Source organism: Argiope bruennichi, chromosome 3 (assembly GCF_947563725.1).
Source record: "Argiope bruennichi chromosome 3, qqArgBrue1.1, whole genome shotgun sequence".
Classification (NCBI taxonomy): Eukaryota; Metazoa; Arthropoda; class Arachnida; order Araneae; family Araneidae; genus Argiope; species Argiope bruennichi.
Window position 1 is genome coordinate 101,393,871 of NC_079153.1, and position 27,278 is coordinate 101,421,148.

General features: G+C 25.4%; 1 protein-coding gene across 1 annotated transcript in view; it reads left to right on the forward strand.

Moving 5' to 3' along the window:
- The first annotated feature begins 245 nt into the window (after positions 1 to 245).
- Positions 246 to 27,278, forward strand: part of LOC129962720 (E3 ubiquitin-protein ligase Su(dx)-like) — a 34,441-nt gene continuing 7,408 nt past the window's right edge. The window contains exons 1-17 of the mRNA XM_056076661.1: positions 246 to 618; positions 2,852 to 2,931; positions 3,033 to 3,174; positions 4,853 to 4,977; positions 6,208 to 6,354; positions 8,686 to 8,985; positions 9,775 to 10,015; positions 12,179 to 12,274; positions 14,545 to 14,710; positions 16,919 to 16,973; positions 17,377 to 17,461; positions 22,451 to 22,576; positions 22,691 to 22,772; positions 23,282 to 23,353; positions 23,439 to 23,527; positions 23,901 to 24,060; positions 27,066 to 27,199. Of these exons, the coding sequence (XP_055932636.1) occupies positions 2,880 to 2,931; positions 3,033 to 3,174; positions 4,853 to 4,977; positions 6,208 to 6,354; positions 8,686 to 8,985; positions 9,775 to 10,015; positions 12,179 to 12,274; positions 14,545 to 14,710; positions 16,919 to 16,973; positions 17,377 to 17,461; positions 22,451 to 22,576; positions 22,691 to 22,772; positions 23,282 to 23,353; positions 23,439 to 23,527; positions 23,901 to 24,060; positions 27,066 to 27,199 (2,072 nt within the window). The 5' untranslated portion in view covers positions 246 to 618; positions 2,852 to 2,879. The remainder of the gene's footprint in view (positions 619 to 2,851; positions 2,932 to 3,032; positions 3,175 to 4,852; positions 4,978 to 6,207; positions 6,355 to 8,685; positions 8,986 to 9,774; positions 10,016 to 12,178; positions 12,275 to 14,544; positions 14,711 to 16,918; positions 16,974 to 17,376; positions 17,462 to 22,450; positions 22,577 to 22,690; positions 22,773 to 23,281; positions 23,354 to 23,438; positions 23,528 to 23,900; positions 24,061 to 27,065; positions 27,200 to 27,278) is intronic.

Sequence of the window (27,278 nt, forward strand, 5' to 3'; positions counted from 1 at the left end):
AATAAAAATTCTATACTTTAAAGATTTGCCTTAAAAGTATTTCATGTTTTTCGGTAATTGAGGAAATCTTTTCTATTAAGTTTGATTTAAGAATTCTAAAGATTTTCCTCTTTCAGGACAATAGATTATTCTCACTAAATATTACTTTCCCAGATTTGCAGATTTATTCCCAGATTTCGTGAAGAAGGTGCGATTCTTTAGTATAAAGTATAAACATGTTATTTTTTTTAGTTGTTATAGGTGGAGGAACACTGTGGGAGTGAAAGGAAAGGGGTCGTTGACGTGAACGCGATAGTTGTTACATATTACTGTTATATTAATAATTGATAGTAAAGTTTTGAAATATTATCTCTATATTAAACACAATGTAATATTTCTTATCACGTGATATAATGTAGAGGACACCGGAAGTGACAGTAAATGGTCTTATAAATGTTAAGCTATAGGCCTAGATTCTGTGGATGATTTCACTTACCAACTGATACTGTATTTATATAAACATGAAGTTTTCGTTTATCTTGTTACGTACATCATTACTTTGTTTATTTTGTTTTAATACGTTGGATTAATATATTCTGCTGCTACATTATTGTTTTATGAGAGAATCTGATCATTTAGGTAGGGTTTCATTTTTATTTATTAAAAAATTCTTGACTAATATGCGCATCATGAATGTCTGTTCTTGGTATCTTTTTAATGAAAGTAGACGTTTTTATGGCATACGTCGCAATGTGAAACCAAACATAAAATTGTTATTGTCACCTCAAAACTTCCTGAAGTTTTTTAATATTTAAAATGACACTAAATCTATCGGATTTTGTAGTAATTTTTGCTTTTCTCCCCTTATATTTGAATCACGTATATGATTTTTAAAACTCTACAAAAATATAAACATATTAGAAACTGCCAATTGATATCTCATTTTTTTAACACTTTAAATCTTATAAATAAGTATCAAATTGTTCTTAAGCAATAACCTTCAAATTTATTTACATAATATCAATTGCGCTGCTGGAAAAAATACGAAGATAAAAATGTAGAGTGCTTGAACCTATTATTTTACCCTATTTAATTTTATAAATATATATAAATTCGCATTATTAAAGAATTTTAATCTAAAAAAAAACTAATGGTAAATAATAGTAGTTCATATTTGCTAAATGTATTTCAAAATCTGTTTTGGTCTAATAGACTATTATTAAAATATAGATCATAACTTAATATTTTAAAATCTGAATGTATTAAATTTTAATTATAAGGGATAGAATTTTGACTAAACATTTCTAGCTTATATTTCCATCTTAATTTTCTGTTTGTTGATATCTAATTATTTTAAAAAATTACTCATGATTGAGTATATTGAATTATAATATTGATTTGAATATATTCAGAGTATTTTTTTTCTTGTTGTAGTGGTAGAGTTTAAATAACTGTATGTTGTGCAATAGTGTGAAATAATAGGAATTTGAAGTATTACTGAAATTATATTGATATAATATCATTGCAGTCTTTAGAGATAGATTAAAATATGCATTAAAATGTATTAAATAGCAATATTTTCCTTTGCATCTTATTTTTTTCCTTCATACAGAAATTTAATTTTTAAATTTATTTTTATTCATGCCATATGGGAATAGTTAGATGACTGTGCACTTTCAACTCAAATAGTATTGACATAGTAGATGTAGATTTTCTGAATACATCAACTATAGTGCTGCAGAAGTGCCGATTTGGAATTTGATTTTTTTTAACAAAAAATTACACATGTTGCTTACAGATTTTTTTAAAAAATATGTTATTATAAATTGAAATTCATTGATACAGAGAATGAAAATATTGTATTTTAATTTTAATTTCTTTTTTCTTTCAAAGAAAGTTTATATGAAAAGGGAGGCAATCAATGTAATTTATTAGATTTATGTATATTCTGATGTAATAGAATAGTAGAACTTTCTATTACATTAGTTTCTAACTTGGGTAGGAATTCATGATGGCATTGATTTAATTTTGTATTATTAAATTTTATTAACCTGATATTGATTGAATTTTATTTTTAAATTATAGTGATAGTTTAGCATTTTAAATGTGTATAATTTGTTCACCTAAAAGATCCAAGAAATAGTATCTAATTTAAAATTTTCTGTTCCTTTAATATGGAAAAAGCCTTATTAAATTGATGAAATGTTATTTAGTTATATAAATTATTTAGATGGCTATTGGTATTAATACTGATTCATAAATTATTGATAGAATAATTATTATTATATACTACTTGGAAGTTTAAAAAAATATTATAGAAACTTTGGTAGAAAACCCCATACAACACATATGGCATGATGAAATTCAAATCTGAAGGGGGGAAAAATCTATACAAACTAGTTTCCATCTAATAATAAAAATAAATGTAAACAATTAATAATAAATATAAAAGCATTCCAGTAATTCATAATTGCTAATTGGGTCCTATATTGATATTGTGCTATATTATATAATTCAATATATTTTTGGTCAGAAAGTCATTTGCTTAATATAAAATAGTACTCTTCTAAAAATAATTTTCTAATTAATTTATTGTATTAATAGGAAAATGAAAGATTTTATACTGTTATTGGAACATAATCCAGTTATTAACATAAGTAAAATTACAAACTATTTGATCTTGCAGAAACCTTCATTTTTTCATGTGAATTTGCTGTTTCAGAAAAATATATGTAGATAGCATTATTTAAGGATATTTATGTAATTTTTTTAAAGGTATTATTATTTATATGACTGCAAATATTAGAACAGAAAATTATATAAAAAATTCACAAAATATTACAAATGTGATTTTTTTCTTCTTCTAATTTAGCTTTCAAGAAAGCCCCTGATATCCAGCAATGGGTGAAGCTATGCGTCAGACTAGCTCATTATTTGAGTTGAATGTAACAAGTAAGTAATTTCCCTTTTTTAAAAAAGAAATTATTTCATCCAACTTGTTTGCTTGACACAGGGCACTTTTTTAATGTATTATTTGCTTGATTTCTGATTAGTTGTTTCCGCCAAGCTCAATGCTTCAAGCATCCTTTTTAAACCGAGCCCATATGTAGAAGCTAGTGTTGATGGTGGAGTTCCAGTGAAAACTGAATATTGTAAAAATACCTGCAATCCAAAATGGGATGAGTCATTTCCTATGTAAGTTAAAATTTTATTAAAAATGAATTTTTACTCTTTTTCATTTGCATCTATTATTTTCCGTTATTTTAATTCCTTGTATATGGTCAACTATGGTCAATTGATTCATAACACTCATTTTCAAAATAAGATAAATTAACTAAAGAATGCACACTTTATTTGCCTCAATCAGTTATTATTTTTAAAAAATTTCAATATTCTGAAAAATAGAAATTTTAATATCAATAATATGAAAATTATATGGAAAACATCAATAAGCATGATAAATAACATTCGTTTGTTAAAACTATTTTTCTATATATTTGAGATAATTTAATTAATAAATTGTATAATATTGTCACAATTTTTTTCATTGCCATTACTTTTACTTGTAGCTTGTTCTAGCTTTTGAATATCAATATTATTTCTGATGTTTGTATTTCCTTACTTGATATTGAAGTAGTTTTTACATTTGCTTTCTTGTTTGTAATTTAATTGTGTCAAAAGTATATTAGTGCTTGCTATCTTTGTTTTCTTTTTATTGTGGCAGAACATTTCAAGATTTTAACAAATTAAAAAAATAAACCATGCCATGTTGTAAATTCCGAATTAAGGAATAAGGAAATAATCTTAATTAATAAAAATTTATTTTGAAGATCATTTTGCATGCTACTGAATTTTATTTTTCTGCATTAAGAATTAAGATTATTTGACCATAATTTATGGAATCTGTAAATTTTTCTTGATTAAATAAATAATGGTTAAAGAAGATAAATATCAATAATATGTTCATAATTAATCAGGATATGTTTAAAGGTGAATGCTAGTAGTGCTTAGCTTTGGAACTATTTTTTTTTGTCTATAGTTTTTTATTTGTTTGATTTAATTAATTTGTTTAATTTTGTTTAGAAGACACTTTGCTTTATTAATAAAAATTACAGGATTTTAATTTTGAATGAGTTAAGAATAAAGTGTTGTAGTATAATAGTAAATTTTCAGATTAAATTGAAAGCTTTTCGAAGAATAATCAATATATTTTTGTTTTATTATAATTTTGCATTATGACTGCAGCATAGAGACATATATATGTTGTTTCAAAAACGTAGCATATGTTCCCTCATCTTAATCACTTGAAAATTTTTTCTTCTTTAAAATGTTTATGAGTGATTATAGTTTCTTTGAGAAGAAATGAACATAGTATGAATCATGGAAACATGATTATTAAATTTGCAAATTTTTTAATGGTATAAGTATTTGCTTAGATAATTTTTTTTTTTTTTTATTCGGTATACTTTAAAAAAAAAATATTCTTGTTAATCAATTTGACATCTTTCAATGACCTAAGAATTCAAAATATATAGACATTTCAATAAAAAGTAAAATAAAATTGATTTATTTTCTTACAATGACTAAATATTTAATTATTTTTCAATAATTTTAATATTAGAATAATTTAAATTTTATTAAAATAGTTGTCATTTTAAATGAATTTTAACTTTATATCATTTATTAGATTTATAAAGTTACATTACAAATAAACTATCTTAATATGTACTATTTTTTATTTATATAGATTTTTACTATATTTAATATGAGAAAAAATTATATTGTATTATATGCTATACTAGTTTGATTTATCTTTGATGCTTGCAATTGAAGAATAATAATTTTTTTTTTTAATTCTTTGATCTTACTCTAGACTTGTTACTCCTTACTCAAAATTGCATTTCCGAGTGCTGAACCATAGTTCACTGATGAAAGATGGACTTTTAGGGGAAGGAACTATAGATTTATATAAAATACTCGTGAAACATGATGGCAAATGTATGTTTCAGTTTTATACATTTCAATAATAGGAATTTAATAGATTGATACTAATTCAAATTTAATTACAAAATTTTTCATTTATAATATCATATAACCTAAAAGAAGTTGTTCTGAAATATTTTACTTAAGGTATTGCAGAAAAATATTTAATAGCCCTATTAATTCCGGATTTTTGCAAAAATGCTTGGTTTCTTTTTTGCATTATTTGATATTTTTTATATGTAAACTTGCAATTTCCTCTCTTACTTGTCAGTCATTTGTTTTAATTTTTTACTGTCATTTTTTATTTTAAAATGGATTGTTTTCAAAATTTTATTTTTAAAATTTAGCACAGATGGTTTTGTATTAAAATTAATCCTCTTTAGTTGCAACTGTAAAAAGTCATTGAGTTTAACTTTTTATCTTGGTATATTGTTCTTCAAAATTATCCTTTTTAGAAATTAAAGAGTGAAATTGTAGCTGGTTAGTTTCCTTAAGTATTAAATAAATCTGCTTTACACATTCATACAAATTATGAAAGTGTGATTTTATTAAAATGTCATAAAATTTACTAAATTTAATGAATTTTTATTAAAATTTTCTATCTTAATCAATGCATTGTTAGCAATTAATACACATAATTTATTGAACCTTTGAAAAATGTTTATGAGAATGATAAATTGATTTATATTCATGTAAACAGATTCTTTTTTATCTGGCTTTACTTTAAAAACTGTTGATGAAAAGAAATCAAATTATCAGTGAGACTAATATTAAGACAATAATAATAAAGACTGTAGAATGTTTACTTGATTTTAAGGGATTATTATTTCCCCCCCTTTAATTGTCAGCTAATTCAGTTGTACTTTAATAAACAGGGTCAGTACATTTACTGATTTGGGATTGTTGTAGCATAAATATAAAAATGTTGGTATTATGAACAATACTGTTATTTTATATACCTATTCCACTTTCTGATATTTTTTAAAAAGTTTCTTGAATAATATATTTCATAAATCCTCTTCACTCTCTTTCTCATTTATGTTTATAATCTATGTGCTCTAGTATTTCAGTTATTTTGTATGAAATTTGTTCTAATCTTGTTTCTTAATTATTCAATAATCTTTAAAAATTTCATCTTTTTTAAAGTTTGTGTTTAGGTTTTTTTTTTTTTTTTTAAATTATGTTTAAAAGAACTTTCATTTTAACAAAATAACATGGTCATATTTTAAATTTTCTGAATTTTAGTGGAAAAGTTGCCCTGCCCAGTTGAACTGAATGTTAATGGCAAAACAGGCCGATCTTCAAGCCATCTGGTAACTGTTCTTGATGGTCTACACATTGATTTGTCTAGGTTTCCTCTGAGGGGGCATTCTGAAAATGTAACCAATGATGGTGAGCGTGCTTTTTTATTTTTATATGTTCAGTTTTTAAGTTTCGTAATATTAGTAATTATTTTTATGCTGAGTTAAAGTTTTGTTCTATTAAATAGTTATTCTAAAATGCAGAAAATGGAAGTAAATAGTCTCAATTCCTTAAAACCGAAATGAAAATTTTCATGTATTTTTACTGTGTGTGTGTGTTTAATTTTGATTGCATGAAATAACTATTTTTTAAAAAAAATAAATGGGTTTAAATTTTTTATAGTACACTTTGTATGCATTTAAATCCAAGAAGTTCATAACTTTGAAAAGAATCTTTGATAATTAATATATCTGTGTAACAATTGACAAATTTAATGGCATTATTTATTTTGCAAAAGCAGCAATAGGAGAAAAAGAATGTTCCAGGAAATTTTATTTGATCCTAAAGAAAGAAATTGATCCATTAAAGGTTATTTTTTTTATTAGAAATTTTGAAGACATGTCAGTATCTTAGAGTGTTGTGTTCAGGATTTATAAGGAATTCGGAATTTACTTTCTGGAATTTGAAATTAAAATTATTTTTTTTCTCTAGCTTTGAAACATTGGTTAAACTTTAAATTGCATTATTGTTATCAATTTTTTTTAAGCAATATCTTATCAAATTTGTCATTTTTTTTTTCAATTTATGGCCAGTATTTGGCAAGTATTTCAATAATTCTGAAACATACTGATGAAACCATACTATGATTTTGAAGATTGATATTCATATTCTATGAGATGTGTTCCTGATAAAGTAGGTTTTATTGGTACACAAAGTATGTAAAATTATTAAGAATTTTTAGAATGTCAAACATTTAAGAAAAAAAAAAAAAATTGCTCTAGGTGGTGGTCTGTTCTTCTCTAGATGGGTAAATAGTCACTGATTATTATGATGCAATTGACAGAATTTCCTGGCTGAAATTTCATATGATGAAAAGTTTCTGTTAGACCTAGAAATTAGAACCTTTCTAATAAGAGTCACTTGTTTTGCTCACAGAAGTAAAAGTTGCCTTTTTTTTTTCTGAAGTTTTCATTGTAAAAATAAATAAATGAAATACTAAATGCTGATAAAACTAATTAAATCTGTTTTAATGTACTTTTTAACACCATTGTTTAGAATGCATGCATTTATATTGATATTATCGTAACAAACAAAATAATTTTGTACATTGATAGTCAATTGATATATCAATACTTTCTACTTAGATATCAATGTTGATATATCTATGCAGTTTATAAAATATGATTTATTTTCTTTAAGTGATATTAGTGATATTGCATACAAAGTTTACAAAATGAAAAAAGTTCCTTGACTAATAATAAAGATTTTTGTGAAAACTTTTTGAATAAGGGGCAGCTTGATGAATTCTCTTAATTTCATGAACTTTTCTTTTTTCATTATCCATTCTTTAACACCTGTTATTTTGCACTTGCTGTACACTTAAGATTTGAAACTATTGTTTATAGGATTAAGTAAATGTTTTGTTAAAAAAAAACTGGTTTTGCAATAAATATTGTAATTTTCATAAATTAAACCTCCCCTTTCTAAAATGAGTATTAATTTTTTGAAATGTTGATAAAAAGTGGGGTAGTTGCAAAATGATGTGAAATGATACTCTGGATGATTATTATTAGTTTAGTATTTTCAAAATTCCTTTTTGTTCTGGTAAAAACAAAATGCTATGAATGTGTATGCAAATATTCATTTCTCAAAATTATATCATTAGCAAATATTTAATTTTTTATTAATTTTTTTCAAAACTTTCTTTTTTTTTTCTTTCTTTTTCTTTTTTTTTGCCTTGTAAAAAAAATTGCCTTATAATATATTTATAAATGTGCATTATATTATTTTTGATTTCTCAAAATTGTGTTAAATTTTTGCAACAAACTAATTCCAAGAAATAGTTGCAAGCATTCTTATTCCTATGAAGGGTAAAATGCAGTGAGCAAAGATTTTTTTCAAAAATTTTTTGTTAGAAGTATTTCTTTTAATTATTCATTTTCAAATTTGATTTTCAGTTTCTTTTTCAATCGTATTATATTATTTTAATTCAAAATTTGTGTAACTTTTCTATATATTGCTTGATAAATAAATAAACAGCTCTTCTTTCACTTCTACCTATTTGATGAAATCACAATTGTTTGGTACATATGCAAAAAACACACACCAAAGTAATTTTTATATCTGAAAAAAAGCTTTTGTTTTGGCCTTTGAATGCAAGAGACCTAAAATTTTCTGATGTGTTATTTTTTCTTCTGAAAATTACATGTTATTATGAAAATTATTATCATGGTATTACAAAATTAAATTTCTTCTTTCTAGCTAATCATGTAGATGAAAGTCATTCCAGTAATAATGTCAATTTTCGACCAAATAACAGATCACAGCAGCGACTTTCAGCTGTTGAAGATCAAAGCTCATCCTATCTTTCGAACAATGTACTTGGAGGAGCTCGAGTAAGGACAAGACGCAGTAACAATCATACTCCAGCATCTCCTAGTGGCAATGTGTCGCCAGCTAATGGTCTTTCACCTAATAGTGGTGTACGCAGACTCCAGAATGACAGTAGACATCAATCATTACCAGCAATAGTTAATGATTCTACAGTTTCACCTGCTGTGGGTTAGTGAAAATTAATATAGTCTTTGTATGCAAGTTGTTTCATGAAGTTGCTCATATATTAATCTACATGTTGAATTATGATGTATATATGTGACATTAATATTTAAAATATTTTGTATAAATATTTTTAAGTGCTTAACATTTGAGAGTTTGCTGTAATATAACTGAAATGGTTTGTATTTGATTAGTTGTAATATGATCATGTTTTGGAATTGATGACTGTCTGCAAATTGTAAAAAGCAGGATGCCAAAATTATTCAAAGCCCTCTATCAGATAGATTGCTGAATTTAGAGCTATCAAATCTGAACTTGCATCTAGATCACATAATTATTTTTTAAGTAATAGTTTCTCATTTTGAAAGACTTTTTTCAAAGTTTTAATCAGTTTTTTTTATTTAATTAAAACTAACATTAGTTCTGTTAAATTTAAAACATATTATTGCACAAAGCCATTTTTATAGAATTTTAAAATTCAAAAGATTTATTTTTTTTAATAATTATGATTTTATTTCCAAGCAATAAGCATTTTAATTGTAATAAATTTCAAAAATTAGTTAAAAAAAATTGTGGCAAGGCTTGTCCTTTTTATAATACATGCAGCAAAATAAGAGCATTATTGCTCGAATCAGTTTAGTGTTTTAATTGCTTTTATGTAACTATGCAAAGATAAATTTTCAGTTTGTGACTAATGATTACTTTAACATGTTTCAAAACATTTGACTTTGGAACTTGGACTTTGAATATGTTCTTAGATTGTGAGTTGACATTATTGCATGTTATTTCCTTCAGTATCACCAGAAACAGGAGCACAAGCAATGGCTCCTTTTCCCATCACAGTCAATAATAATATTCCCTCACCGAGGCCTTCAACTTCTATTGCAACAGCAACAATGAATGGAGCATTACCCAGTTCATCTGCTTCAACTAGTCAGGTACCTTCTACTGCTGCACCTTCAACAGCACAAGCATCTCAGAGATCTGGGAATCAAAGACAAGCTGCTAATGGTGAAGAAGAGTTACTGCCTCTTGGGTAAATGATATTCTATTTGTAAACATTTTCCAACTATGATATAAAATTTTTATTAAAGAATGATTGGGGAGTGTGGGTTTTCCATTCACTTTATTTCGTGTCAGTTATAAAAAATATTTTCTTTCTATTATAATAAAGTAATACATGCCCTTAATATTTCTTTTATCTTATTTATAAAAAGTCTTATGGTGGGTGTTATATTTATAACTTTTAATGAAGTATTCAGCTTAAATTATTTGTAAATTTATAAATTAAAATATATATCCAAGTTATGATTGTATTATTCAAACTTTCCATTTTAGGCAATCAGTTTTGTGCACCTAGATTCTTAACTTTTAAAGTTGTTAAACCATGAATATGGAATATAATTAAAAAAAAAAATTAGTCCTGTTATTTGATTTATTTGAAAAAATGAATTTAATTGAATCGCTATGCTACTAATAATTGTGTGTTCAGATTAAAGATAGTATATACTTCAAAAGAAGAATGAAAGTAAAAATCCTATTTCGGAATTAATGAAGTCCATGGAGGTTATTTTTATAAATCTTAATTTATCTTAATTATAAATCTTAACATTGGCGAAAGCAAACATTTGAATATTATGTTGATGATTTGGAATTTCATCATGATATTAAAACTTAGTAACATTACAAATGCTGTTGACTACCATGTTTCATATTTTTTTTTTCAAATAGTATAATAGATGATTAAATTGAAAACTGGTTAATTTTCTCCTTTGTTTAAATGATCACTTACAAAACCTTGTTTTGCGAACAGCATAAGCTAGTAAAATTTAGCTTCAACATCAATTTGTCATAGTCATAAATTATGTGTTGCATTTAAAAGTTTTATTAAAAATAAAGAAAAAAAAGTACATATAATATACTGTATATATTTCAAACTAAATAAGTTGATTTTTATTAAATCAAAAATAAGTTGGAACTTAAATACTGGGAAGTTTTTTGATATATCTGAAATTTAATTTATTCCTTAATTTTGATTGGTGGTATTATTATTCATATGTACACAATTTTTCTTCTTTCAAATAGAATAGTGAATAACTTATTTTATTATTGACTAAACTGCCCTTGCTGATGAGTTAGTTTACCAGAATATTTATTGTGTACGAATTCAATTGAATCATTTATGTATAGTATGATTTGATATTCTTGGTCCTTTTGATTAAGTATTTATAAAATTCAATTTGAGGTAGAAGTTCAAGTAGCATTTTTTAAATTTTAATTGCCTTGTCCCTGCACTGCTCATTGTGTCTATAAACACTCTTAAGGGAGTTAAGTGATAGTTTAAAATTCTCTGAACATTATTTAACATCTGATTGAAAGTTGAAAATGAATATTACTTGAATTTCTTATTCTTCATAGATTAGTGATTCTCTAGTATTAAATTTAGATTGTATGTGTTATTGTCATATTAGAGTGTTCATCAGCATGTGAGTGGCGAAACATGCAGATAAAAAGATTTAAAAATAGCAAGAATAAGCATTTAGTCTACTTGGTTTATTTCATTATTCAATATCTTAATGGTCCTTTCTTATAGATTCCACACACACACACACACAAATAGATGAAACAAAATGCAAAAAACAAAAAGTTATTATGACATTGCCAAAAAATATGAAAAGAAATTCATCCACGACTTTTACAATGAATGATGTTTGAATTTGATTGTAACATTAAAAGTATTGTTGCAATGAAATTTATTGCCAAAATTAGAGGAAGATTGTTTAACAAATAGGTATGAAACAATATTTTTGAAGTTTAAAATGTAAAAATCATTTTTTGTACAGTAATACTTTGGAAAGTTATTTTTTTAAATTCTAAAATCTTGCTTGATTTTTTTTATTGATTTAAAATATTTTATAAATGTACCCAAGTTTCACATTTCCATTCTCCAGAGTATGTTTAATTCAAGTTTGACCATATTAAATCATAATCTTTGCTTCTAGTGTATTAATAGACACATATATTCTCCATTATTATCAAGAGATACATTATGATATGCCATATAAATATTGTACCTTTTTTGAATTGAATAATTACATAGAAAAATTTAGGAAAGGAATAAATTTTTTTTTCTCCCTTAGAAAATGTTAGTTTCAGTTTTGCCATTGGTTTATATCTAATATTTGATTTTTATTAACAGTTGGGAAGTTAGATTTGACCAGTATGGAAGAAAATATTATGTGGATCATAATACTAGAAGTACTACTTGGGAAAGACCCCAACCTCTACCTGCAGGGTAAGATTTTTATGGAATGTAATAATTTATAATAATTATAAGACATTAATATTTATTCCTTTTATACTTCTTTTGGAAAATGGATTTTTGAGATTAATAGAATAAATAAAATTAAAATATTTTTAAATTAATGCTTTTAATTTTTTCCCTTTAAAAGGGCTTTACTTTTCAGGATCAAACATATAGTGGTGGCCAAAATTGTGGACACTTTTGAAAATTTTTATGTTTTATAAATTTGTATGTTTATAGAAAATGTAATGTTTCACAAAATCAAACTATTATATTTCATTTTAACGAGAATTTAATGCTGAATTCAATACTAAAAGTGAAATTCAAATATTTACAATAAAAAAAAAATTGAGCAGCAATAATTATCAAGATACCTTAGATGCTTATGACTGCAGTGAGTTATCAGTACTTAGGACAACATTTATTTTTTATTACAGCTTCACACTGATGTTTTATTGAACTGACGAGAGTTTTAAGCTCTTCCTTCGTTATTGCATGATGCCAGGAAACAATTATAGCCACAATTAATTCCCTTTTATTTGATGAATGCTTCATATGTACAAGAGTTTTCAAATGGTGCCATAAGTTTACTATGCTTTTGATGTCAGGACTGTTTCCTGGCTATGATAACAATTCAATGCTTTTTGTACTGAACCGTACTATTAATATTTTTGCTGTATAGTAAAGAGCTGAATCCTGTTGAAAAATTAATCATGCTTTGTAGGGAAAGAGATCACTGATTGAAGGTGTAAGGTTTGGTTCTAGAGTAATGTCAATGTATTTTCTTGCGCTTAATGTCCCATCATTAACATGAAGGAGACCAATACTGTCTGCTGACATGCATGACTGAATCATCACACTAAATGAGTTCTTCATAGTTGCCTGAATGCAGTCAGGATGTAGCTCTTCGCCAATTCTATGTCTTACATATTTTTGCCATCACTACTGAATAACAATATCTTTGTTTTATCACTCCATATAACTTGTGACCACTGATCATCTGTTCAATTAATTTTTTTCATTTGCCCATTGTGCTCTTTTTATACGTTTCTCTAAATCAAGATAAGGATTTTTTTGTTGAATTCTTTCTCTTATTGCAAAATCTAATAATCTTCTCCTGATTGTTCTTGAACTGACATAAATGACAGCATCATTCAATTAACTTCTGATCACGATTGATGACATTCTTCTATCCTAGAGAAATAGTCTTTTTATTCTTCAGTTATCAACACATACAATGCACCTTTTTCAGAAATTTCCTGCTTTGTTTTTTATTGAATTTGCCTCCTGATATCGTAAATAAAACTTTCGAACACCAGATGTAGTCACTGAACCACCCAATTGTCCTGCAATTTCAGCATAAGAAAGACCAAATTTATGTAACACAATAATCTTAGTTCTCTTCCTAGATGTCCATCTATTCTTTTATTTGATGTCATTGCTCCTTGAATAAATATTAGAATTATCTACAAAAATTCCAAATATACATTAAAAAGTTTAACAAAATTTCCAACTTGCAATTTCATTACGTAAAAAAACACTCTTCCTTCTACAGAAAAAAAGCACAAAAATGACTTGTTCCAACTTTAAACATGTCATCTTCTTCTGGCAGTTATTAACATTTGATTGGTTCCCAGAACAAAACTAGTGATTTGTCAGGAAAATTAGAAATTACAATCCACTTTACCACTGTATTTTTTATATAGATTAAAGTAAGAATAACTTTCTTTTGTATTGAAAATATTTGAATTTTGCTTTTTGTAATGAAATCAGCATTAAATTCTCTTTAAAATGATATATAATAGAATAGATATGTACATTTTGTGAAATGTAACATTTTCTATTAGCATACAAAGTTAAAAAACATAACGATTTTCAAAAGTGTCCTCGATTTTGGCCACCACTGTATGTATCTTGCTGTTTGTAAATTTTCTTATTAATATTCTGTAAACTTTCCAGCATATATTTGTGAAGAACTCAATTTCTATTTACATAAAAGAAATGTTTAATACTTGCAACTTCATGCTAAATTGTTTAATTCTGCCATAAATTGACTTTTAAATAAAAAATACTTGAGGCTTTATGAGAAAACTGATTCGTATTCTATTTTTAAAGTCTTTTTATTCCATTAGGATAACATTAATTATAGCAATGTACTCATGGACTGGCTGTGCTAAATTATTTGAAGTCTGTATTTTTCAGATGAGATCTGTTTTTGTGACATTTTATGCATTTGATACATTATTGCTTGCCTTTTATAGATGGGAGATGCGACGAGACAACAGAGGAAGGGTGTATTATGTTGATCACAATACCAGGACAACTACATGGCAAAGGCCAACTGCTGAGAGTGTGAGAAATTACCAACATTGGCAGTCACACCAAGCTCAAGCTATGCAACAATGTCAACAGAGGTTCCTATATCATGTATGTAATTTTATTTCAATTGCATAGTTCCTAATTCTTTTCAATTTTGCTCTTTGTGTTATATTTTGTATTTGATTTTAACATATGATTGAGATAATTCTGAAAAATGGGCTAATAGTACAATCTAAAAAATAAATAGTATATAGATGCTGTTTGTTATTCAGAAGTTAATTTAATTATTACAATGAAACTAAGGATTTCTAAACTAAGTTATTAAAAATTATATTATTTTTGTTTATGCTGAGAATTATAATCATATTAAAATTTACTTTGAATTGAAATTTTTATGACAATGCCCAATTTGGAATGCAAATTCAAAATTTTCAAATGAAATTAACATGCATCATCACTATTTTGCTTTGCTGACATTAAAAATGAAATAAAGTAATTGTTTGAATATGATTTTAGTATTCATAATGTTAATTAATGTTTCAAAATAATTATGATCATATTAAAATTTACTTTGAATTGAAATTTTTATGACAATGCCCAATTTAGAATGCAAATTCAAAATTTTCAAATGAAATTAACATGAATACTTTAAAAACTTTTTCACTTCAAAGAATTGAATATTGAATTATGAGTTTTTGAAAGCCAAGTCTTCTAATGACACATGCTGTTATATAATGTCAAATAACACATGCTGTTTTTTTTTCTCCCATGCTTCCAGATATAATAAATTGTAACAACTAAATGAGAATATTAGATTTTTCTTGCAAACCTTTGAACTTCTGCTTAGTAAAGGTCATGAAAATGCTTTAATTTTAATTATGAAATATATGTTAAAAATTGGAAAGAAAGAGAAAAGAAGCATTCAGAAAAAAATTAGCCATTAAAACACCATTGTGCAAAATTTAACCATTTCATTTCAGTTTTTTTTAAATATACAAAACATATTTCTAATGTATGCATCATCACTATTTTGCTTTGCTGACATTAAAAATGAAATAAAGTAATTGTTTGAATATGATTTTAGTATTCATAATGTTAATTAATGTTCCAAAATAATTATGATGAAAAAAGAAAGCCAACAACAGACCTATTCAATTTGTTGACATTCAAGCAAAATAATTTTTAAACGTAACGTATATATAAAAAGGAGCCAATAAGAATTATTGAAAGTATTAGGAAATTCTTGATTTATAAAATAATAATAATAAAATGGAATGTTTGAAAAAGTTAAATGATACAGTACAAATGATTGCAGGTATGTAAAAATGATTAGTAAGGATATAAATAAATACAATAAAATAATAAATTACATTAGTACAAATATAAATAAATACAGTAAAATAATAAATTTCTAAATGGATTTATTGCAATCATTGCATTTTAATGTAGTTTTGCTTACGAAAATGAATTAGAAATTAAAATCTATAAATTTTTAATTAAATCTTGCTTAATTTACATTTGTATATTGTGAACTATAAGAAAAGTTTGGATACTTTTTTGAAGGACTGTATCTAATTGCTGAAGATAATTCAATCATAATAATACTTTTCTTTAACATGTATTAAATATCAGAAATAATATCAGATTTTAATTCTGTTTTCACAAAATTATAAATAGAATTAATTAAGTTTATGTATATGTACAAGACCTTTTTAAATTTAAGGTTTGCTTATAAATTAAAACGAAATTGTATCAGTATTTGCTTTATTACAATAGTATTTTTTCTCTTTGTTTGCTTTATATTAATCACTTATTCTTCCTCATTGTTTTAATCTTTTTCTGCTTGAGGTATCGATTAAAATATCTGAATGAAATCTATGATGTACATTATTATATATTATAATAGTACAAGGTTAATTAATTTTTTGCTTTTGAATGCATTTTATATTTTAACAGTTTATCTCAGAATATCAATTTTATTTTTCAGTAATGTGACTTCAGTTAGCACTTACTATTTATAAATTTAATTACTATATATTTCTTTGAATTAAAACTATTGTAATGCTGCTGGTAATTTTAATGATATTATTTTATTTTTTAAAAAAACTTTTTGATGTTTTTTGCATAAAAGTCTTAGTCATGATATAAAAACAAAATTGCTCATTTCATAAATCGCACATAATTTATTAAAATTACTGTAACATTTTATTTATCATAACAATTAAATTTGAAATTTGATTTTTTTATTTTCATAAGATGTTTTGTTTCATTGTAATTTCAACATTTTGAAATTGAATTAAGTATTTTTTAATTTAGACACCTGTACAAGTAGAAGATGATGATCCTCTTGGTCCACTGCCTGAAGGATGGGGTATGTTAATAATATTTTATTTTAGTATGCTAAATCTCCATTTCTCCAAATTTTACTATTATATTGATCAAGTTATACATGGTTGTGGTGTTGATTTTGGAGAATCGTATGTTAATACACAAGTACTTCTTTCTAATTAAAAAAATATTATTAATTTTTTTTTTTTTTTGAGATTTTAACAGAATAAAATGGAAATTATTGGAAAACTCAAATATTTTATGTTATCAGTATATAAAAGCTTAATGTTTTTTCAATGTTCTGATTGCAATATTTAGTGAAATATATATTTGTTTTTTAAAGTTAAAACATTTTAAATTCATTTTTTAAAGATTTTTTTAAAAAAATATATTGTTTTATTCTGATCATTTAATATAACTAAAGCATTTTAAATTCTGACTTGTAGAAAAACGAGTTGATCCTAATGGTAGAGTGTACTTTGTCAACCATAAGAACAAAACTACTCAATGGGAAGATCCTCGGACTCAAGGGTAAGATAAACTTTTAGATTTGATATTTCTGTATCTAATGGTTATGATGCTAATGAAATTATTTTAATATTGTCATCAACCTTGCTAGCACCTTCATATTTGACACTAATATTGCCTAGCTGATTCACAGGATTTTTGGATGTTAGATATTTGAATTAAATTTCATATACAATAGTTTCCCACAGAAAAATAATACTTTTCTATAAATTTTATGGCTTAATTTAAATAGTATGACAAGCTACAACTTATCCAATAACTTGCTTATTGAATCAAAACATATTTAAAAAAATATATAAATGTATAGTAAATGAAATCTTTCATCTGTGAAGTTCTCTGTGTACTACAAAATCTTTTTTTTGTAATTTCTGTTATCTCTGAGTTGTTCAATAAAAAGCTCAGAATAAGAAATCTTTAATCTAAAGGAACAATAATCTATATTTATGATTTTATTAAATTACAAGAGAGAGTAGTTGTATTTAAATATAGTTAAACTTAAAAAACATTTCTTACATCAGAATCTTAACAGTAATTACATATGTTTGTGCCAAAGTGACAAATTTGGTAACTAGGTTTTATAATCTGTCCTATAGCCTGTTTGTAAGAAGCAAAGAAATCTGACACAGACGCATGGACATGCACATGCATGTGCAGACTCGCACATACATACCTGCAAATATTTGCTTTAATTATTATTAAAGATTGTACTTATAAACAATTATGTATTGTTTGTGTAAACAATTGTCACATTTAAAGATCAGCTGATTCACCAGAAATAATGCTTTTGTATAATTTCAGTTAAATTTCTTATGCACAACTAGATTTCATAATAATTTTTTAAAATTATTTTTAAGCATCAAAATTTAAATAACTGCAAAAGATCCCATTTTAATAACAGTTTACTTTTATTGTATATTAGAATTTCAAAGGAAATTTAATTCCATAGCATTGTAATGCTATCGAAAACAAAATTATCTAGATAATTTTTTAAAAAAGATTTTTTGTTATCTTTATGGTATTGGAACTTCCCTTTTTTTTATTCTGCACTTAAACTACTCGGATAATAATTGGGATCTTTCTTTCTTCATTTGCAACAATTGAGGAAAGCCATGTAATTTGATATGGCCTAGAAAATGATTTTAATTTGATAACAACAATTTAAGTATTTTAGAAAGTTATAAGAATTTTTTTTGAAATATCAAAATTCCTAAAAAAATTACATCACTAAATTGTCATAATCTAAAAGACAAATTTTGTTTTGATTTCAAAATAGTGGAATGGTAGAAAATCATCAATCTTGCTTAATTTTTAATTTAAAATATCAAGAATTGCTCTGAGGTGCGCATTTCCATGTCTTGATAGGTTATGCCAAAGTTAATTGCTCACGATCGAATGGTATGGACAGTAGAGGATTAACAGATAGACACTTACCCTCTTAAACATACATCCTATCACCTTATTAGCCGAGATTCTCATAATTATTCATATTTTTCTTAATAGTTCATTCTCTTAAAAATGCTGATGTTTTTTTTATCTAGACTTTTTATATATATCTTAACAGTATTTGTTGTTTTAAATACATTTTATTTTCAATTGCATTTTCAAGAGTACACTGGCTCCATAATTTCAACTATATGAGTAGCAAGATTCTGAAACTTAATACTGCTTTAATTTGGGAATTACAAAAGGGAACTAAAATTGAAATTGTTCTTAAAATTACTGCTTTCAAATATTTGAAAAACACTATAATGCTGCTAAGAAATATTATTGTAGTGCTACGACTGACCTAGAGAGCTTTCCAATAATTATTATGTACCCAGGCTGATATTGGCCTTTAGGACTGAATCTTGCAAGGAGAGGGCATGAGGTTGAAGATTCAGTTTGGATGAGATTTAGCATAAAGGTAATATACATTTAGAATGTTCACACATGAGAATATTAAAGTGCAGTGGTCAATCAATTTTGTGAAAATGGCCCTCAAACTTTATGCATAGCTAATATATTAATAATGTCTCGCTGCTGCTGAGCCACAAATAGTATAGTGATTAAGACACCGGCATAGCATTCAAAAGACCGCAGTTCAAATCTGGGCTAAAATTTTTTGCTTCCTTTTTTTTTTTTTTTTTATTTATTTCAAATTAACTTAGCAATTTACAAACAGTTTTAGTTAATATGTTTTTCATTTTCTATGCAAAAATAAATATTTATTCCCCAAATTCTAGGATTATAATTTAATTTTTAGAGGAAAAATAATTATAAGTATGAATATAAATTTTTAAATATTCAGAATTACTTAAATTAACATTTTTGAGATGGTTTCAATTAATATGACACTCATTTTTATATGGAAAAATAAATGTGTTTTTTAAAAATTTATTTATATAAAATTGCAGAAAGCTTTAATTAATATTTAACTCTTTTATCAATCAAAAATGAATGTTTTAAAAATATGACCCTCAAAAATAAATATCCATTCAATTAATATTTGAATTATAATTTTATTTTTAAGCAGGAAAAATAATTACTGATATCATAAAAATATTTCATTAATTTTTTATTACATCCAAGAAACAGAATGGTTGTCATTGTAAAAATATTTCAAACAAGATTATATATATATAATCTTATAAAATTTATAAATAATGATTATCCACAAGAGAAACCTTAAAGAAACCGATAAAAAAAAAATTTCATTTACTTTTAAAAAAAAGATTTGTTTTTCTTCAGAAAATCGGGCAGTGCACAAAGCATATTGTACCCTTACTAAAAATTTTGAAACATCTGCCTATGCATTCCATAACTTAACACCTGCTTTCTACCTTTTCTTTTCAATTATTAACATTTAGAATGTTTGCAGATATAATTTTATTTATTCAACTGCTCTCTTTTATTCTGGATGTAAATACAGCTTCATTGAGTTATGATAAATAATTTATCTTTATTAAAATCCAAAAATTTTAAAAATTAACTTTTAATGATTTTAAGATGAAAATAGTTATTTTGAAATATTTTTATAGTTAAAATTCTATTTATAACTATTTAACACTTAAAAATTAAATTATAGTTATAATTCAAGAATAATATACATGAACATACTTATTTTTCTTTTAAAGAATAAGTTATGTATTAAGAGAAAATACTTTTAATTTTTCCATATAAAAATGAGTATCATAATAATTGAATCCATCTTTAAAATGTTAATTAAAGTCATTCTAAATATTTAAAAAGTTGTTTTCATGCTTATAAGTATTTTTCTTCTAAAAATTATCCAAGGATTTGGGGATTAAATATTTATTTTTGCATAAAAAGTGAAAAACATATTAATTAAGACTGTTTGTAAGTTTCTAAATTAATTTGAAATAAAAAAAAAATAAAGCAAAAAATGTTAGCTTAGACTCGAATTCTGGCCTCTTGAATATTACACTAGTGTCTTAACCACTATACTATTCACCGCTTAGCAATGGTGACACAATATATTGGCTGTGCATAAAATTTGTGGGCCATTTTCTCGAAATTGACTGGCCATTGTGTTTTAACATTTTTGTGAGTCAACATTCTAAATGTATACTATCATTATACTAAATCTCATTCTGAACTGAATTTTCTTTGTGCCCTACCCTTGTCAGCTTCAAACCTTCTACTGTCTCAGTGACATACATCCAATTCATCTTAGATGATTAGGAAAGAAATGTAGTTTTTATAGTTTTACATCTGTCATGTTAAAAAATAGTTTTTTAAAAATTTTATTTATTTTACCAGTACTTACATAATTGTAATTTTAATCACTGCAGAAAAATTAATGAGTTTACTCAATTCATTGATTGTGCTGACTATTTTTTTTTTTTCACATTTTAATAAAAATAATTGTCAATGACATGGTTAGTTGAGGCACTTTTAAAATAAAAATATTTTATTGAATGTTAAGTTTTGGGGAATTCACTATACTTTACTTGTAGCTTAGCACATCATTATTTAGCTATGGTGATAAATAATTTGAGGTTTTTCAAAATGAATGAAGAAGTAATGTTATTCATTGCTTTCTACATAAAGCGATTTGAAAGAGTAATTAAGGCACATTAAAATAAACCAGTTTTACATTGGAATTTTTTTAAAAGAAACATCATGCTTGCATGCAAGAGTGCATTATGTTTAAAAAATTTAAATTAATTTGATTTGGCTGAATTTAATTGTGTAATCTAGACAATTATTCAAACAAATTATTCCTCTTTAAAATGCTGCAATTATACTTTTGAGATGGGAGACATGCATTGTGTATATGGTATAATTAATAGAAAACAAAGGGATAGTATTTCTTTTATAGTATGAAAAATTTTCAAATACATATATGTTCCATAATGAAATACTTATATGTTTGCAAGAAGGTTTTGTGAAATTGAATATTTATCATTTGATCTGTCTGTAGTTATTAATTTATTCTATTTTAAATTATTGTAGAAGTATTTGTATTGTTTTACTATAGTTAGCAGGAAAACTTTTGAACTATTTTATTTAATTTTAAGCATATAAGTTGTAAAATCTGTTCATACCTAACCGCAGAATGAGCAGGAAAACTTTTGAACTATTTTATTTAATTTTAAGCATATAAGTTGTAAAATCTGTTCATACCTAACCGCAGAATGAGCAGGAAAACTTTTGAACTATTTTATTTAATTTTAAGCATATAAGTTGTAAAATCTGTTCATACCTAACCTCAGAATGTTTATTTATAAACATTTTAAGGCTTCAATACTAAGTTAAAAGGCAAAATTTAATTGCTTATTAAATATGCAGTTTAGTTCATGTTTTTCTCCAAGCTAAAGATCTTTTAATCCAGAATAACTGGCTGTCTGGAAATTTCTCAATGGATATTTCGTTAATAGAATTTCTATTTCCTGACTTATAACTAAGAGTTGTTGGAAGACTGTAGAATTTTGATTAAAAAAATAAACTATGCTTATATACTTATTTGTATTAATTTTATGACGATTATAGGCTTGAGGATCCTCTGCCACCTGGTTGGGAGATAAAGCGAACACCAGAAGGGCTAAAGTATTTTGTTGATCATAACACAAAGACAACAACTTTTGCTGATCCTCGTCAGCCTTATGCTGCTAAAGGGTATGTTACTAAATGTTTTAACCTGTTAAATATTTTTTATATAACTAAGATTAATAATTTTAATAATGATCCATATTGTCATGATATAGATATTTATAGATTGTTTAATTGCAGACCTAAGGGAGCTTATGGAGTGCCTGTCGCATATGAACGAAATTTTAAATGGAAACTTACTCAATTTCGATATTTGTGCCACGTAAGTAATTTTTAAAATTTGTTGTAATCTATATACTTACACTTTAGAGTTCCTAATAACCCTCTAAGTTATTGTAACACAGTAAAGATGATTAAAGCTAAAATTTACATCAGTGCATCTTTTGTAAATAATTCTACAAGCTATGAATTTAAAGAAATGTTAAACAGTGCTATTATTTTGAAGAAATAATTTTTTAGCTGTTATGAAACATTTAATGTGTGTGTATATATATATATATATATAATAATAATAACACACACACACACACACACACACACACACAAAGAATTGAAAGAGTATGAGCTATATTGAAAATATATAAATTTTGAAGTATTAAATATTCTTTATTGGTTAAATAATTTATTTTTAGAATTTGTGAAGTCTGTTGAATTATTTTAATCTAAGAGATTTTAAATTATTAATAATGCTGCATTTTTAATCTTGCTACATAATTTTGTGTGCTGCTTTTATAAGAATTATTAATAAATGCATTTTGTATTTTATTCTAGTGTAATGCCTTACCAAGTCATATAAAAATAACTGTCTCGAGACAAAACATATTTGAAGATTCTTTCTCACAGGTATGTTAATGTGTAGTATTTTTTATCTTCTGAATAAAATATTTTGCATTAAAATTTTTTAAAAAACTTTTTAAAAATCTTTCAGATAATGAGAGTACCTCCTCATGAATTGAGAAGAAGGTTATTTATAACGTTTCGAGGTGAAGAAGGACTTGATTATGGAGGGATTGCAAGGTAATTCAACATTCATTTATTGATATTTTTTTAGAAATTGTGCAAAAACGTATAGAATCTTTTGTTATAAATTTAATCTAAAATAGGTGTAAATAAATACTTGTAGTTGCTTCAGAAATATACATTTTCCCACAATTTTTTACTTTCTTTTCTCTTTGTTTTTTTCCTTTATAAATTTTATTGCCTTTCCTTATAGTTTTATTAATTATAGAAACTACACTATTAAATTTATAATTTTCAAATTGGATTGAGTGTCACTTTTTTTATACTAGTAAATATTTACTCCTTTAGTGACATTTAGCGCAAATAAAATTGTCTTCTTGATTTATGCTTAATATTCTGAATTTCTGACCCCCTTTTTTTATTTATTTAGGGAATGGTTTTTTCTTCTATCTCATGAAGTCCTGAATCCTATGTACTGTCTCTTTGAATATGCTGGGAAAAATAACTACAGCCTTCAAATAAATCCAGCATCATCTGTTAATCCAGACCATTTATTGTATTTTAGGTTTATTGGTCGATTCATAGCAATGGTTTGTATACTTTTCTCTGTTTCATCAAAATGTGAATCTTCATAGTTAGTAAAGTATAAATAAATTCATGTGAAATGGATGACACATTCATTTATTCATGGCCATATGCATCGTTTATTTAAACTAGGATTGTGTTATATTAAGTTTTGAAAAATTTTGCTAGAAATTTTTGTATAATTAATCATTATTCAGTTTCACTGTAAATCTGTTAAAACAAAAGAAATTACAGGATTTAAGTTATAGATATTGAATCAAACACTAATTTTAAAAAATTGTATAGCAGATATTTTTATTCCTGCTTATAATATTGGACCATTTATTGCATCTAGTACTTTTAAGTGAGATTTTTCTGACCTTCACTCAGCATAATAGTCTGCTTCTTTTATTAATTCATATGTCCATTTTTATCAAAATATATAAATATACTGTATGTCAGATTTATAATTAATTTGCCTTTCTTTTTTCCCCTCCAAAAGTCAAACTTTTTGATATTAAAGTGAATTTCTTTTTTATGCAATAAAATTATGAAATACATTAAAATCTGATAATTTAGTCTAAGAAGTAGTTTTATGAGATATGTTTATAAGTTATATTTTCCTTTATAAGTAATGAGATGTATTTGTTAAGGCAATCAATATATATATTATTGCTGTACTATGATGCATTATCAGTAATGAACTTTATTATTTTACTAGCCGCCTTTGGCGACCAGCCGGTTCGCCAATCTTAATGCTCGTTAAAATTTTAATAATTAAATATTTTATGTAATTCCTACTTTAATAGCTTCATCAAATATTTTAAAGCTTCAAATTTTGATAGTCATGTAATTCACTCATAATAATATAAAGTCCTTCAGCCATAACATAATATGTATCTCTCTAATTTTATGTTAGTTCCAGTAGAATTTATGCTTAAAATTAAAATGGAAATGACTAAACTGCAATTAATATAATAATATTTTTTACTGAAACAAAGCATTTTTTTTAATAATATGATTACTGATAATAGAGTCACTGAGCGTTTAAACTTTATGGGCACTAAAGAATATCTTTCTTAAGTTATGTAATATCTCAAGAATTTGTCAACAAAATTTTCTCAGGTTCATCATGAACAGATCGATTCATTAACAATGTTTAATTTTAAATGCATCAAACTTTAAGAAAATAAAATGAATCGTTTAAAATAATCGGTCGAAAACAGGTTTAAAAAACTACTTAAAAAACGATGTACTTAAAACTATAAGCATATACAAAAAAATATATAACTAACGTAAATACAATTTAATTACAAAAGCATGCAACTAACCTAAAAATAATTTAAATAATTGAAAACAGGTTAAAAAAATCTACTTAAAAATCGATATACTTAAAACTATAAGAATATACAAAAAAATATATAACTAACATAAATACAATTTACTTACAAAAGCATGCAACTAACCTAAAAATAATTTAAATCATCCGTTGATAACGGTTGTCATGGCAACAAGCAGCGTGAATTTTCTTCGCCAGCTCCGGTAACGCAAATGCGTGAATTTTTCTACCCCAGTTGGGGTAACGCTATGCAGATTATACATTTTTAATTTCCTTTATTCTGCGTTATTTTAATTCAAAAGTACTTCAGAATGAATCTGAAACATAGATTAATTAACAATGTTTAATTTTAAATGCATAAAACATTAAGAAAATAAACAGAATCGTTTGAAATAATCCGCCGAAAAATGTTAACCCTAGCCTCATTACTGTTGTGGAAAATGGAAGATTTTTTTGGCAGAAAAGTTGGCGGTGGGGAAAATGGAAGATTTTTTTGGCGGGAAAGTTAGTTTTTAATTAATAATTAAAATTCTAATTAAAATTTCAAAAAAAGGGACCCCAGGTGCACATTCCCGACCTCTAAGGTATACATGTACCAAATTTGATAGCTGTATGTAAAATGACCTGGCCTGTAGAGTGCCAACACACACACACACACACACACACACACACACACACACACACACACACACACACACACACACACACACACATTGAGCTTTATTATAAGTATAGATATAGATGTTGTTTGTGATTGACTTATGCTGTTTAGCTTGCTTTGTAGATACAGTTACCATTTAAGTAACCATTATCATATTATATTTAAATTATATGCAATTTTATCTTCTACATTGAAGATAAGATTTTTTTTTTTTTTTTTTTTTTTTTTTAAGACTTGGGCGTTTTTAGGGAAAACGGTATTTGGATTGAAAATTTCAAGAATTTAGTTTTTGTTCATCTTATGATTTCTATTAGCCATTATATAATGTGAACAAGCGAGATATATATATACAGTAGACTCCCGATTATCCGCGCCTGCCGCACTAAGTGTTTGTTTTTGCTTCCAAGCAAAGAGAAAATGCTTCCAAAGCAAGAAGCAAAAACAAATAACTGATTTCTTCAAAAAGGTGTAGTTTTACAGTTATGCTTTTGTAATTACATAATACATTATAGTATTAAAATAGTACATATGTATTAATTTTTCTGTGCATCCTTGACGCTTCTCATAAGTACAAAGCACTTTTCCGTTTTTATTAACAAAATGCATTTTAGGTTCGTTTTGAGTGATATACTAAAATATTAAGCGTTAGTTAAACATTTCCTGCTGTTTATTTTACATTTTATTGTACATAAAACGATTTTTCAAAGTTGGAATGACTGTTTTCTCTTTTGCTATACCCGTTTTTAGCTTTTTTCGGATTATCCGCGATTTTTGTTATCCGCGGCGGCCGCGCCACCCAATTCCGCGGATAATCGGGAGTGTACTGTATATTCCTGTCTGTATAACTATATATTCAAATTTTGTTTAAAACAAACATGAATATTGAATTAATATTTCTCGTGATGTTCTTTGAGGAAACAAATTTGGTAAGAATGAGGGATAATATTTGTTATGTCATTTATCTTAATTTTTATAAATTTGATATTACAATATTAATAATCTCATAACTTTTTATTTTATTTAATGTTTAGGCATTATTCCATGGAAAATTTATATATAGTGGTTTTACCCTGCCTTTCTACAAAAGAATGCTTGGGAAGAAGTTAACTATGAAAGATATAGAATCCATTGATCCTGAATTTTACAATTCCTTAGTATGGATTAAGTATGTCAAAAATTTGAGTGCTTTTATCATTTTTTGTTTATTGGAATGATACATCTATTTAAAAAATATTTATTGTGAG